This window comes from Rana temporaria, chromosome 3, assembly GCF_905171775.1.
Source record: "Rana temporaria chromosome 3, aRanTem1.1, whole genome shotgun sequence".
In the NCBI taxonomy this organism is placed as follows: domain Eukaryota; kingdom Metazoa; phylum Chordata; class Amphibia; order Anura; family Ranidae; genus Rana; species Rana temporaria.
In genome coordinates, this window is record NC_053491.1 from 372,108,665 (window position 1) to 372,126,496 (window position 17,832).

The 17,832-nt window shown below is 43.8% G+C and overlaps 1 protein-coding gene across 2 annotated transcripts in view; it reads left to right on the forward strand.

The window, feature by feature from the left end:
• Window positions 1-3,575: 3,575 nt before the first annotated feature.
• SLC15A5 (solute carrier family 15 member 5) overlaps window positions 3,576-17,832 on the forward strand; it is a 39,008-nt gene continuing 24,751 nt past the window's right edge. For both annotated transcript variants that reach the window (XM_040345501.1, XM_040345500.1), the window contains exons 1-3: window positions 3,576-4,180; window positions 6,918-7,140; window positions 16,960-17,129. In XM_040345501.1, coding sequence (XP_040201435.1) covers window positions 3,820-4,180; window positions 6,918-7,140; window positions 16,960-17,129 — 754 coding nt within the window. In that variant the 5' untranslated portion in view covers window positions 3,576-3,819. The remainder of the gene's footprint in view (window positions 4,181-6,917; window positions 7,141-16,959; window positions 17,130-17,832) is intronic.

The window sequence follows — 17,832 nt, forward strand, 5'->3', positions numbered from 1 at the left end:
TCGCCATCACATCACCACTTTGCTCATACGGCACTACCATGAAAGGGTGAAACACCAAGGTAGACACTTCACAGAGGGAGCCATAAGAGTTGCAGGCCTTTGGATTAAAGGGACTTTAAAGACTTTCATCAGACCTATCACGGAACTCATTTTGCTCTTGCCGTTTGGAGACTGAACTTACTTGGGTATGCTGTTGGATCCTACCTGCGACTTCGAGTATGAAGTATCTGGAACTTTAGTTGTCACAACTTGAAGCCTTATATTATAGTTGTTGTATTATATGCATGTTCTCCATTATGTCTTTCAGGTTTTCAAGACATCAAGCAAATTGCGCTGTTGTTTATTTGCATAACTACCGTTGTATTATGTAAATAGTGGCATTATCATGCCAGACGGGGAGTGTGCTGCCCCAATAGGGGCATAGAATATGAGATGCATAGCCTCAGTTAATATTAGCATTGTTATATAGATTAGAGTTTATATAGTGTGGTTTGCCTACTATTTTCTCATAGCTAAATCTATGTGTTATCCTATGCTGCCATCTAGTGGCCTTTGTTGCAATGCACATGTTTATGTGATTCTTTGAGTTACCACATATTTTCACTGTATGTATGCCCCTCCCTGCTTCCTGTGTGGAGTACTTCCTGTGTCATCTCTTCAGCCAGCAAGCCACATGTAGAAGGACACTCATGTACTCTGCCCAAGGTAGGAAAGGCATCATCTTTTGACCGCACAATACTATCACCATTCATCTGCTGTTCCTGTTATCTGCTGTAACCCCTGAAGTTAAAGAATAAACACCTCTTTTGAATGAATCGGTATTGACGAGTTCAGCTGTCTGACAAGGATTGTCCGCAGTGAGTATATCTGCTTATACAGGCCAGGCATAGAGGTCTCAGCAAGGGATATATCGCTATCACAACAATCGGAGTCAGAACAGTAGGAGAAGGCCCGACCACCCCGCTGGATCTTCTTGGGCACCGAGATGTAGAGGAGATCTCTGCCGGTAGATCTGAGTGATCTGACAAGAGCGTTTATGGAAATGAGAGCAGAAATAGCTAGGGACCAGGCCTCTCATAATCTTACACATGATACATCCTGCCTTAAATAAGGTGCAATAGTGGACCGGCAGCCAATGCAAGGCGCAGAGGACAGGGGTGATATGATCCCTCAATGGGACATCCATGAGTAACCTTGCTGCAGCATTTTAAATAAGTTGAAGCTTCTGCACTAAATTTTTGGCAATTCCAGATAAAGAGAGTTGCAGTAGTCTAGGGGCCGGATTCAGCAAGAATTTACGCTGGCGTATCTATAGATACACTAAAGCTGCGCCGGCGCATCTTCATTCTGTATTCAGAACGCAATATACGCCAAAATTAGGCTAAGATCCGACTGGCGTAAGTCTCTTACGCCGTCGTATCTTAGGGTGCATATTTACACTGGCCGCTAGGTGGCGCTTCCGTCGTTTTCGGCGTAAAATATGCAAATGACCTAGATACGCCGATTCACAAACGTACGTGCGCCCGGGGGAATTTTTTTACGTCATTTGCGTGAGGCTTTTCCGGCGTAACGTTGCTCCTGCTTCTATTAAGTATGGACGTCGTTCCCGCGTTGAATTTTGAATTTTTACGTAGTTTGCGTAAGTCGTTCGCGATTGGGCTGGACGTAATTTACATTCACGTCTAAACCAATATGTCCTTGCGGCGTACTTTGGAGCAATGCACACTGGGATATGTACACGGACGGCGCATGCGCCGTTCGTAAAAAAACCTCAATCACGTCGGGTCACCACCCATTTACATAAAACACGCCCCCCTCATCCTCATTTGAATAAGGCACGCTTACGCCGGCCCCATTTACGCTACGGCGCCGTAACTTAGGAATACAGCACTTGCCTCTCTGATTTACGGCGACGTAGCGTAAATACGATACGCTACGCCACCGTAACAATGCGCCCGGCTACCTGAATCCGGCCCTAGGTGTTCTGAAGACAATCATATAATTTCTGCACATGCACAAGTAAAAGGCCAGACCGACAGGATAAAAAGTGATTACACAGTGAGATTGTGGCCAGTAACCTCTCATGGAATGTGAGCATCAACCGTTACATTTCATGTTATTTGATTTGTGTGTAATACTGTGTAATATCGGATAAACATTGGGGTAGATTCAGGTAGGGGCGCGCACTACTACGGAGGCGCAGTGTACCGTTTTTACGCTACGCCTCCGTAAATTACGTGCGCTACGCTTCATTCACGAAGCAGTAGCTCCGTAATTTGCGGGGGCGTTCCGTGAAAGTGGCCGGCTTAAGCGCGCGTAATTTAAATGATCCCGTAGGGGGCGTGGATCATTTAAATTAGGCGCGTTCCCGCGCCGAACGTAGTGCGCATGCTCCGTCGGGAAACTTTCCCGACGTGCATTGCGGTAAATGACGTCGCAAGGACATCATTTGCTTCAACGTGAACGTAAATGGCGTCCAGCGCCATTCACGATTCACTTACGCGAACGACCTAATTTTCAAAAATCGCGACGCGGGAACGACGGTATACTTAGCATTGGCTGCGCCTGCTAATAGCAGGAGCAGCCTTACGCAGAAACCGACGAACGCAAACGACGTACAATTCGAACGCCGGGCGCGCGTACGGTTGTGAATCGGCGTGAGTATGCAATTTGCATACTCTACGCTGACCACTACGGGAACGCCACCTAGCGGCCAGCGTAAGAATGCAGCCTACGATACGACGGCATAAGAGCCTTATGCCAGTCATATCTTAAGCTGCAGTCGGCGTATCGAGCTTTCTGAATACAGAAAGTCGATACGCCGGCGCTACTTAGCAATTACGCTGCGTATCTATGGATACGCAGGCGTAATTGCTACCTGAATCTACCCCAGTAAATACACCTGCTATACAGAGTTCAGTACAAAACACTAAATAAAGAATAACACATGGTCCTCTTATGTTTCATTTAGCGGGGAATAACTGGAAATTATTTTAATAGCTTTACCAGTAAAGTTCTGGTTTGCTATCCAAGGGAATTAGGCTTGTTTACAATGGTCAATAGATTGGGCAATGCAAAAATCTAACATCAACGTGTGACATATGGGGGAAATATTTTTATCAATGTGTGGAATTCCAGAGCCAGAAACATTTCAGAGCACTAAGGAAGAGCACACAATACTTAGAAAGGGCACCGCTGAAAGGACGGCATTGAAATATTTCCTACAAAATAGAGTATCACCATACCGGACCCGGAAGAATAAAACATCTCCTACAGATCAGAGAATCACCAGACCAGACTAGGTGGAATAAAACATCTCCTATAAGCCAGAGTGTCACCATACTGGACCAGAAGGAATAAATCATCTCCTACGGATTAGAGCACCAAATGGGGCCAGGAGGAATACATCATCTACAGGTTAGAGCATCACTATATGGGGCCAGGAGGAATAAAACATGTCCTACAGGTCAGATTATCACCATACTAGACCAGAAGGAATAAAACATCTTCTAGGGATTTTTAGGATTACAATATTGGACCATAAGGAATAAAACATCTCCTACAGGTATCACCATACAAGACCAGGAAGAATAAAGCATCCCCATACAGAATTATGATTGTATGAGACTAGGGGGTATACAATCCCTCTTACATAACTGAGTAATATTTGGTATGGACTTGGTCACCATCATACTGTAGTATCAATATAAATAAAATACTGGTGACACTACCCTACAGATCAGATAGGACACTTTTTTTGTGTGGAATGAAATGGATCCTCAATTTCAGCTTTCTTATTCATGATCCAGTTGTAACAAAATGCCACTCACAGATTTTTCCTATTTCCGGCGGAGTCGGTCTTTTCACAGAGACAGTACCAGATTTTCTCAGAGTGATGCCAATTTGGAGTCATCAAGATCTCTGGCCAGGAAGAGCCTGCAGCCAATTATTTGTATGTTGTTGGTGGAACTGTGTGAGAGATTCACCTTTTTTGCCACCGTGTGCAACATGATCCTGTTCTGTACGCTGAAGCTTGGGTACCAGCACCACCAGGCAGCCATTGCCAACCTTTGCTTTGTTGGTGCGTCCATGCTAATGCCTGTCCTTGTTGGCTGGGCTGCAGAGCTAATTAATGCAAGAACAAAAATAATCTACATCTGCACATTACTACACTTTGCAGGTAGGTGACCCTGAATTTTTCTAAATACTGTGTAAATGACTGGGCAATTTCTATATGCTCTTGCAAAGTGACTATTGGAAATGTAATATGGACTAGCTATAGCACTTGGTATGAAATATGTGTATCCTGGTGCAAAATATCATCTTGTTCACAGCTAAGGGGTAGATCCACAAAAGGATTACGCCGGCGTATCTACTGATACGCCGTCGTAATTTTAAATTTCCCGCGTTGTATCTTTAGTTTGAATCCTCAAACCAAGATACGACAGCATCTGGGTTCGATCCGACAGGCGTACGGCTTTGTACGCCTTCGGATCATAGATGCAATACTTCGGCGTCCGCTGGGTGGAGTTCTGGTCGTTTTCCGCGTCAGGTATGCAAATTAGCTTTTTCCGTCGATCCACGAACGTACGCGCGGCCATCGCATTCTCTTACGTCGTCTCTAGTCGGCTTTTTTTGGCGTATAGTTAAAGCTGGTATTTTGCGACACATAGTTAGACTTGCCATGTTAAGTATGGCCGTCGTTCCCATGTCGAAATTTGATTTTTTTTTTATTTTTTGCGTAAGTCGTCCGTGAATCGGGATGGACGTAACTCACGTCTAAGTTAATGTCCTAGCGATGTCATTTAGCGCAATGCACGGCGGGAAATTTCGGGACGACGCATGCGCAGTTCATTCGGCGCGGGGACGCGTTTAATTTAAATGAAACACGCCCCCTACCCGCCCAATTTGAAATCCGCCACCAGAAATACACTACGCTGCCGTAACTTACGGCGCAAAATCTTTGAGGATTCGAAAGAACGCCAGGTAAGGTACAGCGGCGTAGCGTATCTCTGATACGCTGCGCGGATCTAAATGTATGTGGATCTACCCCAAAATGTATATTTTTACTGTATATTTTTACTTTACTTTGTAAGATCAGGTCTCCTAAAAATGGGTCATGTTGGAGGATTTAAAATATAGTCAATAAATATTCTCTCCCTGTCCAGAGAAAATGTGTCTCCACTTGGGTGATATAACCTTTTGTCCCTCAGTGAATACTATAATATCCTCTTCCTTATGTCTAGCAGAATACCTGTTGCTTCCTGGTGATAAATCTGTTGACTTAAAGCATTTGTTACCCCCCCCCCCCCCCAAAAAAAAGGTCCTGTTCCTTTAAAGCATGTTATACAGCACAGTGCTTGTGCTGTGTAATTTGGCCACCTGTATCACCTATGATACCTGGCTGATCCCTTTGGCTATGCCCTCCCCCCCTGTAAACTGACCATGGTTTATCATGGCAGCTGAGCCCTGACTCTGTGGTCAGTTTACGTGCCTCCATTATCCGTAGCGCTCCTGTTTATCCTCTGTCCTCTCTCCCTCCTTCCCTCCCTGCCTGTCAGCTAGTGACAGTTCCCCTCCTACTGCTGGAATAACTTTGAAAATCGTATTTAATCCTCTGTGTCTCGTTATGCTAGGTGCTTGCTCCTGTCTCTGCGATTTATAAAGAAAAAACATTTTATACCTTTTATCAGAGCTCATGTGACCAGCCGGCTCTCTCCTCCTCTTCTTGTCCCGACTGACATCAGTGGGGGAATCTCGGTCCCGCACACTGCAGCTGTCAGACAGGGAGAGCAGAGAGGCGGCGGGTCATGTGAGCACCGATCTGCGATTTGAAAACAGGTATAAACAGCATTTTTTTTATATAAAACACAGAGACAGGAGAAGCTGGCATTACAAGACACAGATGATTATATAAACAACCACTTTAACCACTTAAGGACCGCCTCCTGCAGATATATATGTCGGCAGAATGGCACGGCTGGGCACAAGCACGTACCTGTACATCCTCTTTAAGTGCCCAGCCGTGGGTCGCGGACCTGGTCCTAAGCTCCGTGACCGCAGGACCCTATCGCCGCTGGAGTCCCGCGATCGGTCCCCGGAGCTGAAGAACGGGGAGAGCTGTGTGTAAACACAGCTTCCCCGTTCTTCACAGTGGCATCTTCATTGATCGTGTGTTCCCTGATATAGGGAAACACGATCAATGACGTCACACGTCCAGCCCCGCCCCCCTACAGTTAGAAAAACATATGAGGTCACACAAAACCCCTACAGCGCCCCCTAGTGGTTAACTCCTAAACTGCACTGTAGTTTTCACAGTAAACAATGCATTTTTATAGAATTTTTTGCTCTGAAAATGACTATGGTCCCAAAAATGTGTCAAAATTGTCCGATGTGTCCGCCATAATGTCGCAGTCACGAAAAAAAATCGCTGATCGCTGCCATTAGTACTAAAAAATTAAATAATTAATAAAAATGCAATAAAATTATCTCCTATTTTGTAAACGCTATAAATTTTGCGCAAACCAATCGATAAACGCTTATTGCGATTTTTTTACCAAAAATAGGTCAAAGAATAAGTATCGGCCTAAACTGAGGAAAAAAAGTTTTTTTATATCTTTTTTGGGGGATATTTATTATAGCAAAAAGTAAAAAATATTGCATTTTTTTTCAAAATTGTCACTCTATTTTTGTTTATAGTGCAAAAAATAAAAAACGTAGAATTACAGTTGGACGGAGCTGAAAATTCCAGTGTGGAGTGTGGTGAGATCCACAAAAGGTCTTAAGAGATACTAGAAGTCAGTTCCAATTGTCAAAAACTGTAGAATATTAAATTATTTTGGTTTGAATTAACCTAAAAACTTTTTCCTTTTTAGTGTGGCCTTTCTTATTTGCACAGCCATGTTTTCTCTCCACAGGAAACGTCATGCTGCCTGTAGTTGCATTTCCTTTTGAAGATTTTTACATAGACAAACATCATATTGCCCACACCCTGGCCAAGAAACACCAAACACTGCTATTCTATGCCGGATTAATAATGGCAACAATTGGAGCTGGGGGAATTCGCTCCATTGTCTGCCCGATCAGCGCCTACGGCCTGCAAGGCTACAGACAGAAGGAAATAATGTCATTCTTTAACTGGTCAGTAACAACCAATAAACTCTCCTCTGCAGTATATACAGTAGTCTCTCCTCTGCCTGGTGTTTTATACTATGTGCTGGTCTCCAGGGCCGCTGATAGGGGGGAACCACCACTCACTCAGAGGGGCCCAGACAGCAGGAGGGTTGGTGGAGAACAATGCTCTCCGTGTCTCTCACCCAGGTTTCTCCCCCTCTCCCTCCAGCTTTTAGCTGCTGGGTGAGAGACATGGACATGGAGGGATAATGAACCTGGCCAGCCGCCGCTGAGCTCCATCCCTTGCCCTGAGAGGGGGTTGTGCTAGGAGAGGGATTGAAGAAAGAAGATTTGTGCTGGGAGGGGAGATGCCGCTGATTGTGTACCAGGAGCCGATGAGGGAATTCGGGGCTAATAGGAGGGATTGGGGGAATTGTGCAGGCAGGGGAGATTTGTACTAGGAGGAGGAATCGGGGTGGCATTTGTGTCCATTAATAATTTGAAATTATTTTCAAGTATTTTTTTGTGAAAATATATTGTATAGAATACCGTAAGGTGTGTGTGTGTGTGGGGGGGGGGCCAGTCAGGTAGGCTTTACGGGGCCCCATGATTCCTAACAGCGGCCCTGCTGGTCTCTCTACTGTCTATACAATGAGCTGGTCTTTCTTCTGTATGGTGTGATATACAACCGTCTATCTGTGATATAAAGTGTGACCATCTCTCCTATATATGGTGTAATATATGTAGCGCTACCTCCGAAAGAGCCTCTTAGTAATTTTGGGTTTTTATTCCACGTCTCGATTCCATAAACAATCTCAGCTGTCAGCTCCTCTGACACACGTTCTGCAAGCACAAGTAACACTAAAATTTTTAAAATACCCTTCACTTATCTGTGGGGTATTGCCTCTAGAAAAAAAACACAAATACCAGGTTAGGGATACATTGCCTAATCTATTAATGCAGATTAACATAAATGGCACTTTCAACAGAATCAAACAGATCAGGCTAATTCAAACGCAGGCTGCTAAACAGGGTAAAAGAACTATACCCAGGTAGAAAATTGAATAAAAAAAACAACAGTACACTTCTATATTATTAGCTAAAAGCAATATACACTGCTTAAAAAAATTAAAGGAACACTTTTGAATCAGAACTCCTGGGATATTGATCTGGTCAGTTACGTAGCAGAGGGGGAGGGGTGTATACAGAGGGGGTTGTTAATCAGTTTCAGCTGCTTTGCTGTTAATTGAAATTAACAACAGGTGCACTAGATGGGCAACAATGAGACAACCTCCAAAACAGGAATGTTTTTTCAAGTGGAGGTGTCTGACATTTTTTTTCCCCTACTCATCTTTTCTGACTGCTTTTCACTAGTTTTGCATTTGGCTAGGGTCAGTGTCACTACTGGTAGCACAAGGCGATACTTGGACCCTATAAAGGTTGCACAGGCAGTCCAACTCCTCCAGGATGGCACATCAATACGTGTCATTGCCAGAAGGTTTGTCGTATCTCCCAGCACAGTCTCAAGAGCATGGAGGAGATTCCAGGAGAGAGACAGTTACTCTAGGAGAGCTGGACAGAGCCATAGAAGGTCCTTAACCCATCAGCAGGACTAGCTTGCTACATAATTTTTTCACTTTGATTTTCAGGGTATCTTTGAATTCAGCCCTCTGTAGGTGGATAATTTTTATTTCCATCAAATGATGTGCCATCCTTTCATTCCTAACACATTACCCAGTCCATATCAGTATAGATATCCAGCATGAGATTTTTGCCTGTTGAGATCTGATATGTTTTTAAAGTGTTCCTTTAATTTTTTTGAGCCGTGTATAATAATAAATGCATTCAGAATGATAGCAGTTCTATATTAGTTCTGAGTGCACTCTTATGAATAGACAGGGGCAGGACACTGCCTTAACTGGTCAGCAGATAGAACTTTAAGGTAATTATAACTAGGGGTAGTCCTTAGTCCTACGTTGCGTTGGAGCTCGTTGGCACACGTTGTGGCCACCAGTAAGGCCTGCTGGCAGTATTAGAACTATGGGGTCACTGTTAAGTAGCTCCAAGTGGCTTTTTTCCCTAGCAGTGATAGCAAGTAGTGGCTGCAAAACCCGTTCACCATTCTCGGTAACAATGTTAGTTGCCCCTCAAATCAGGCGTCCACCCACTAACGTTGCTTAGGGTGGCTCTGGCAGGCATCAGATTTTCCGGTCCCAGAACTGCTTTCCCACACTGTAGTAGCTTCCAATGGCATGGCATCCCTCAGTCTCTGGAATCTGTAGATGACACCCCACACCTCGTCCTCTCACCACAATGGCTCCGATAACTCGCTGCAGACTCAGGAGATCCCCCAAATTGGGTGACCACGTGTCCTGGATTGACCGGGACAGTCCCGCATTTTGCAGGTCTGTCCCTAGCACATTCATTCCAGGACAATACAGTGTACCGGAATGAAACTGACACAGCCACCCCACCGGGCAAATCTGATGCCCCCAAAAAAGGCAGCCATATCACCTCTTTACTCACTGACAGTACTTATCCTGGCCGGGAATGCCTGGAGGAGCACAATCCCACCCCCTGCTTGTGATTGGAGAAATCATAAATCCCGCCTCTTGTGTCCAATCACTTTGCTGTAATTTGTTACAGCACAAGCTGATTTTTGGGAAGGGAGGGTATCCCTGAATGGTAGTTTGGAAATGTGGTCACCCTACCCCCAAATAACTGGAGGTTTCTGCCAGCTCTCTTTCTCTGACTGACAATCTTGGGCACAGTTGTTCTCACCTCACTCTGTCTTTGCACTGTCCTGTCTTGTCAGAGCCCTTTTTTTATTTTCTGGGCTCCTAGACTTTCTCTCTGTGAAATTACCTCTGCCTCCTCAGACCTTCCTGAAACTCCCCCTTTTTTCCCCAGTGTCCTCTCTGTCTCTCAGTTTTCTGGAAGAACAAGTCAACATCTCCCTATATCTATCTTGTGGTCAAAAGGAGAAATTGCATGACCAAAAGTCTTTCATTGCTTCATGACAAAAATGCTTGTTAAAAAATGCTTGGTACATATATAATATACCTCTGTATGGTGTGATATACAACATGCCAGTCTCTCCTCTTTATGGTGTGATACACAATGTTCTGGTCTCTCCTCTGTATAGTGTATACTATGCCATACATTGGGCTCAATTCACAAAGCTAACAAATAAGGATGACACTTATGTAGCCCCTTGTCCTAAACAGGGGCTACTATGTCAATTTAGTTTTTTGGCTGGGCTGTAGTTAGCTTAAACTCATTGTATAGTTTTTCAACCAGTTTTACCCTAACCTTAAAGTGTTACTAAACCCAGTAATATGAAAAATGCTCCCCCACACAGTCCCCACAGCTTATAAATCTTCTTTTTACATTCAAATACTGCCACTATATACCTTTTTAACTGATTTGTATACCACGGTCACATGGTAAACTGCAGGGTCTGCCTAAATGCTGAGTGTTAAGGTAGGAGGATATTTCCACTACAGCCTGTATCCTCATGCTGTTATGGGAGGCAGATCATCTATGAATCAAGATGTGACATCCCACCCACTGTGTTCTTTTTTAGTTACTGGGCTCAGAGGTGGAGGGAGGGACTACGTTGTCATTTAGGATCTGTATACACTCCTTATGCCGCGTACATACGATCGGTCAAACCGATGAGAACGGTCTGATGGACCGTTTTCATCGGACTAAACAGATCGTGTGTGGGCCCCATCGGTAAGTTATCCATAGGTTAAAAAAAAGCAATCTTGTTTTAAATTTAATCGGTTAAAAATCCACGCATGCTCAGAATCAAGTCGACGCATGCTTGGAAGCATTGAACTTAGTTTTTTTCCGCATGTCGTTGTGTTTTACGTCACGCGTTCTGACACGATCGTTTTTTTTAACCAATAGTGTGTAGGCACGACTGACCATCAGTCAGCTTCATCGGTTAACCGATGAAAACGGTCCATCAGACCGTTCTCATCGGATGGACCGATCGTGTGTACAGGGCTTAAGTGTGATGTCCTATGTGTGATGTCATACAATGTGACCTGAAAAGGTCAGCTTAAACAAGGAAATGTTCTCTTCAGCAATAGAGACCAAACTGAGCATGGGCAGCAGTACTACCCTCACTGTGTCGTATCTGGCCTTGCCAAGAGTGACCCTGCAGGAGGGGGGAGGATCTGTCCTTACAGGATCAAAGAGCCCTTTTACACAATACAGAAAATTAACACCTTAAGTTCCACAGTGAGTATAACAAGCATGCTATTCTGCATATGCAGACCGATTTTACTGTTGTGGGTTTAGTAACACTTTAACCACTTCCTGACCGCATGGGTGCGCAAAAGGGTGTACCCATACGTCCCTTCGTAATCCTGGGCTAGCGGGTGCACACGCGTCGTGGGAGTGTGCCCGCAGATCCCACGGGCTCGATATCCACCGGTGGCCTGCAATCGCGATAATTCGAGGCAAACAAGGCATTTCCCTGTTCTGCCTAGTAACATGGCAGGGATCTACTGCTTCCTGTCATCGGGAACAGTGATCTCTGTCATTTCCTAGGTAGCCCCCCCCCTACAGTTAGAACACGCTGAGGGAACACATTTAACCCCTTGATCGCCCCCTAGTGTTTAACCCATTCCCTGCCAGTGACATTTATACAGTTATCAGTGGCTATTTTTTGCTCTGATCACTGTATAAATGTCAACCTGGGGTAAAATGCTAGCTCTTCCCTGCCGCTGGAGGTGCTATAATGCCTTTGGGGTGTCACGGGGGTGCTACATTTTTAGACTTAAAAATTACAGGCATATGTGTAGCTCTAACCCCTGCAGGGGCTGCTGGAAATAACTGGGTCTCCTTTACCTGTTCAGAGATGTTATCGGCCTTGGGTTCAGTCCCGGAAACACACTGACAAATTTGCGCTCAGTCTAGGGGTGTCTTTTGAAGATTTATTGCAGATCTTGAAAAAATGCAGGGATTGAGAGTGCAGAATACTCAAGGCACAAAATCTTATGCCACGATCGGAATTTCCGATGGAAAAAGTCAGACGGACTTTCCGACCGTGTGTATGCCCCATCGGATTATTTCCATCGGACATTCTGATGAATTTCGTCGGAGTTTAGATAGAGAACATGTAAAAGGGGGGAACTAATGCGCAAAACCAAAACTAACCAAAGGCACTAAAACTCTATACTAAGTAATATACTATTAAAATACTGTAAAAAGCAGCAGCCACTACCAAAAGGTGCTCACACACCGAAGATCAATTGTAAAATGGGGGGTGTAATGGCGCTTACCAATAAATTAAACGATAAAATATATTCCACATAAACGCACAGCAATGTGTGAAGTATGACCAATGTATCCAATTAAACGTGTTCCACTCCTATTTCCTTATATCCCACCATACATCAACAACTATAATGTGCGGGATGGAGATTGTGAATATAATGAAATCCAAAAAATATATAAAATGACTAAAAAAGATTTTCCAGTCAATGACAAAATATTAAATGTGAAAAAAAGTATTTGCAATAAATGACGTGGTAAAATCCAGTGCAAACGATAAATAATTAATAAATAAGTGAAAATACCATCAATAGGATGAATAAAAATACACCTTAAAAAATATTAATAATAGAAAAATTGTCAATAAGTGCACTAAAGTGTGTTAAAAAAAAGAGAGAATAGTGTTCAGACAATTAGTGTTCACAAAAATACAGTATATGTGCTTCAATAAATCTCCAAAGTGCACGGTGCTCCATAAAAGTCCAAAATTTCAAAGTGCTTGATTGAATATTTCCCCAAAAGTGCAATAGTGCTTGTACAAAGATGATACTGCAATCACCGCACGATCATTCAGTGTAGTTGTGCAGATCTTAATAAAGGAAATTTTAGCCTCTCACCTTAGGACAGGCTAGATTAAGCCTATATTGATGTCAGTATGGCCCAGCAGGTTCAGCTGTGGATGTCTAACTCCAGGCCAGCTCACTCCAGTCATCCAACCACGGATCTCCCAGAACGCTCACAGACTGGCACTCAACAGAAGCACAAAAGGGATTCCCATAGTGTAGTAGGCAAGATTATGTTTAATAAAAATAGTAATAACTCACATTTAAAATTCGCTGTGATCAGCATGCAATTGATGACAGAGAAAAAAAGCAGCAGCAGTTTCTCCGCCGCGAGCGGAGATGACGTCACCGACGTCACTCCTCCTCCTCCTGACGCGTTGCGTGACAGATTGATGTCACTTAATCATAGATAGAGAACATGTTCTCTTTTACTCCGATGGAATTCCGCTGGAATTCCGATGTGATTTTGGTCGGACAAAGGTCAGACGTGTGTACAGACTTAAGAGTAAAAACCCAGAAAAAACATTGTTCAAACTGTATTTGGCCCTTCAGTAGCAGCTTCAAAATGAATGCTGAAGAAAGAGGGGGCAGCCAGCAAATCTAAAACCCCAAGGGAGCAGTCACAGTCCTTAGCAGCAACTTATGGTGTCTCTTCCTCAGTTAGCATTTCTGTGCCTGGAGCTATTGGAAAAGGGTCCTATTTACAATGTCCAGGTGGCAGTTCCCAACCAGCTCCCCTGCAACACTCATCAATTAAAGTTTCCCTTTTGCAACTCTGCTTTTACAGGTAGCAACTTTTGGGCCCCCAGCACAGGGCAGCTTCTGAGGCCTAGTAATGGTAATGGGATTGCACGCAGCCCACAGCCCCTTATAAAACTTAAAATAAATACATTTTATTAAAACTTACTGTCTAATAAAGAAATAAATTCACACAAAAATTATATTGGCATAAATTAATGGCCGTGGCACTTTATTGGTATAAATTAAATATTATAAAAATCTTTATTAAACCAAAATTCAATAAATCATAAATCCAATAAATATATATTTGTAAGCTCAGTTATTGGAACTCGAGCCAAAATGAATTAATTTTAAACTTTAAACATCCCCCCCAGAAATCCAGGGTGACTTAAACCACATCTTTTACCAAAGGCTTGACCAACTGTGATAGGAATTCCACAGAGGACCCCTTTATATAGGGGTACCAATACCTTCTAGAAGCTTCCACAACTTCTAATTGGTTAATTAACCACCCATCTCCAATCCTTAAAGTAAAAGGTAACCAAAATACCAAACAATTCGCTAAATTCAGAGAGAGTTACGCCGGCGTATCAGTAGATACGCCGTCGTAACTCTGAATCTACGCCGTTGTAAATTTAGGGGTATTCTGGAAACCACATACGCTTAAATTAGGCTAAGATACGAGCGGCGTAAGTCTCCTACGCCGTCGTATCTTAGGGTGCATATTTACGCTGGCCGCTAGGTGGCACTTCCGTTGTTTTCCGCGTCGAATATGCAAATGAGCAAGATACGCCGATTCACGAACGTATGTGCGCCCGTCGCAATTAGTTGCGCCGTTTACATAAGACATAAGCCGGCGTAAAGATAAAGCTGCTCCCTAGGTAGCGCAGCCCATGCACGGTATGGACGTCGGAACAAGCGTATCTTTTTACGTTATTTGCGTAAGTCGTACGCGAATAGGGCTGTGCGTAAGTTACGTTCACGTCGTAGGCAGTGTTTGACGTATCTTAGGCATTCTATCCGACTCTTGCGCACTGGTATAAAACGTCATTTACGTGGGGTCATGCTTAATTTCCCTAAAACACGCCCACCTCTTCCTCATTTGAATTAGGCGCGCTTACGCCGGCACATTTACGCTGCCGTAACTTAGGAGGCAAGTGCTTTGTGAATACAGCACTTACCTCTCTAACTTGCGGCGGCGTAGCGTAAATACCATACGCCACGCCCGCACAAAGTTACGCTGCCCTACCTGAATCTGGCCAATTCAATTACCTCAAATACTGACAAAAATTTCTCAGCGGAAAATGGGGGCGGGGCTGCAGCAAGCCCATGAAGGCGGGCCCAAATGCTTGATCCCTCCTTTTACATTCTCTGCAACACAGAACATACGCTTCCCCTCCCAGGAGAAAACCCCAGGTGAAGAGAGATTCTCCCAAATATTAATCTTCTCCCTAGTTACACATTCTTGATCAGCCTCTCAGGGATTGTCTAAGGTCAGTTAACTATTCATATTCCAGTGAATGGCAGAATCAATCAGCCACAAGATTTAGGCTTCATTTCCACTGGTGTTTTTACAGCCACTTTTCTGAGCGTTTTTTACAGCTTAAAAACGCCTGTCCATGTTATTCTATGGCATCATGCCCACATAGGCGTTTTTGAGCTGCAAATGGCATAGGCGTTTTTGAGCTGTAAAAAAAACGCGGGACCAGGGCATTCTGTGGCTCCAGCAATAGAGCTGTAAAAATGCCAGACATTAAAAAAACGCTCAAAAACGCTACCGCTGCGTTTTTGAGCTCCAGCTCACAAAAAAAAAAAAAAAATATTTTTTTTTTTACAACATAAACATGGACAGGCGTTTTTAAGCTGTAAAAAAGGCTAAAGAAAGTGGCTGTAAAAACGCCAGTGGAAATGAAGCCTTAGGGATAAACCTGATCAGGTTAAATTGCAGCTCAGCTGGCTACAACAAAGCTATACACTAAATTTAGCCAGATTCGGCACTGCGTCGCTTTAACTGACATGACTAAGTTAGAGAGCCTAAGGCCCCTTTCAGACGTCCGCTCCGCCTGTCCGTTATTACAAGTCCGTTAACGGACTTGTAATACATCCCTATGGGATCGCGTCCGTTAGCGGATGGAGCATCCGCTAACGTCCGCGTCTGTCGGGATCCGGTTTTCGAACGGAAGAAAACCCTATTTTTCTTCCGTCCAGCAGAACAGAACTGATGCAGACGGACAGACGGTCCGTCTGCATCCGGTTCCCCATAGGGCAGAGCGGAGCTGAGACAGGGCGGTCTCTGCACTGTGTGCGGGGACCGCCCTATTCGCCGACAGCTCAGCGGGGATCCCCGCTGAGCCGACGGAGACACACGGAGCGGACCCAGAAACGGTCCGCTCCGTGTGAAAGAGCCCTAATGCTTGTATTAAAGTTTTGAGAACTGAGCCTTCTCTGTATGGTAACATTTAAATCCTAACTGAAATCTCAGATTCACAGTCAGACAGACATTTCATAGTTTCACGTCCACTTTCTTGTTACAATTGGTGTGCTGCGTGTACGCATATGATTGAACCATCTAACAGGCATCAGAGCTAAAGTGGTTAAAAACCTTAACTAATGCTCAGCGAAGTGACTAACCTCAAATGATACACAGAAATGGAAACAAATCCCCCTACATAAGTTGTACCTGTTTATCTGCAGCCATTCAATCTGTAGATCACTCCCAAACCATACAGATCAAAACATTTTTCTCAGCTCTGGCAGCAGGGGGTGGGGATCTGATGTCACAGACTCAGAGCTAGAGTTCCCTGACATCTAAATTAAAGGGAAGGGAAACACCCCCCTCTACATAGTCCTACAGGCTCATATTAAAATACATAGAGCTAAGGCTATAAATCACCTGCTTGTGCGCTGTAGTGGGGCTGGCCATAGCCTTCTAGGCTTTTGTTTCAGGAAAAACAGTCTGAAGTGACTCATGCAGATAGCAGACGAGAGAGGCAAGATCAGAGAGGTGCCACCCTTGGTCCTTTGTATTCAGACTAGTATACACTATAGAGGGGTGTGCGTCGTTCATTTTTCCATGTCTGAGGTTTACAACCACTTTAAGCTGGCCATACACTGGAAAAAGTTTGTTCGAAAATGTTTGTTTCAGTATGGAAATGACTGCTAAGATCAGCTATAGTTGTAAAAATCATTTTGACAATCATATTCATGGTGACAGTAGATATAATATTAATAAATATACACTTGTTTCTGGCAGGTTTTACTGGTTGGTGAATGTGAACTGCCTGGTCGTGTTTCTGGGGATATCTTATATCCAGCAGTCGGTGGCGAAGAATCTTGGATTCCTCATTCCCTTCGTGTCAGTAGTTTTGGCGCTAATCACCATCCACATGGCGCGTAATGAGCTCATCTACCAGCCGGTGAAAGGTCAGTCCATCTTCCATCAACCCTCAGTACCTCACTTATAGTTATAGGTCATTTACACCACCCTATGTGATTCCAGTTTGCACACAGAAGCACCATAATGTATGATTAGCATATTATTAGTAGCATTGATAGTATTAGTATAATTATTAGTATTTGGCAGTATTAGTAAAACTAGCCATATTGGTGGTATTATTAGTATTGATAGTATTAGTAGAATTGGTAACATTAGTAGTACTGGTCGTGTTGCCAGTTTTGGTAGTATTGGTTGGATTGGTAGTATTAGTATTATAGGTGGTATTGTTAGCATTAGTAGTATTGGTAGAATTGTCAGTAGGTGGTACTGTTAATATTAGTACAGGCATACCCCACTTTTAAGTACACAATGGGATTTATTTACTATCACTGGAAAGCGCAAAATCAGGCTTACTTCTGCATATAAACCAATGAGCTTCTAACCCCAGCTTGTTCAATAAAGCCTGGTAATAAAACCTGGAAGCTCATTGGTTTCAAGGCAGAAGTGAGCCTGATTTTGAACTCTCCAGCGATAGTAAATAAACCCTGTGTGCTTAAAAGTGGGGTATGCTTGTAGTATTGTTAATATTGGCCCACCTGACCCAGTGATAGACAGAATGTCAACACATGAGGGAAAACTGGCACATTGCTGAAGAACATGTCTTTGTTATGTAAATCGCTGTGGCCAAGC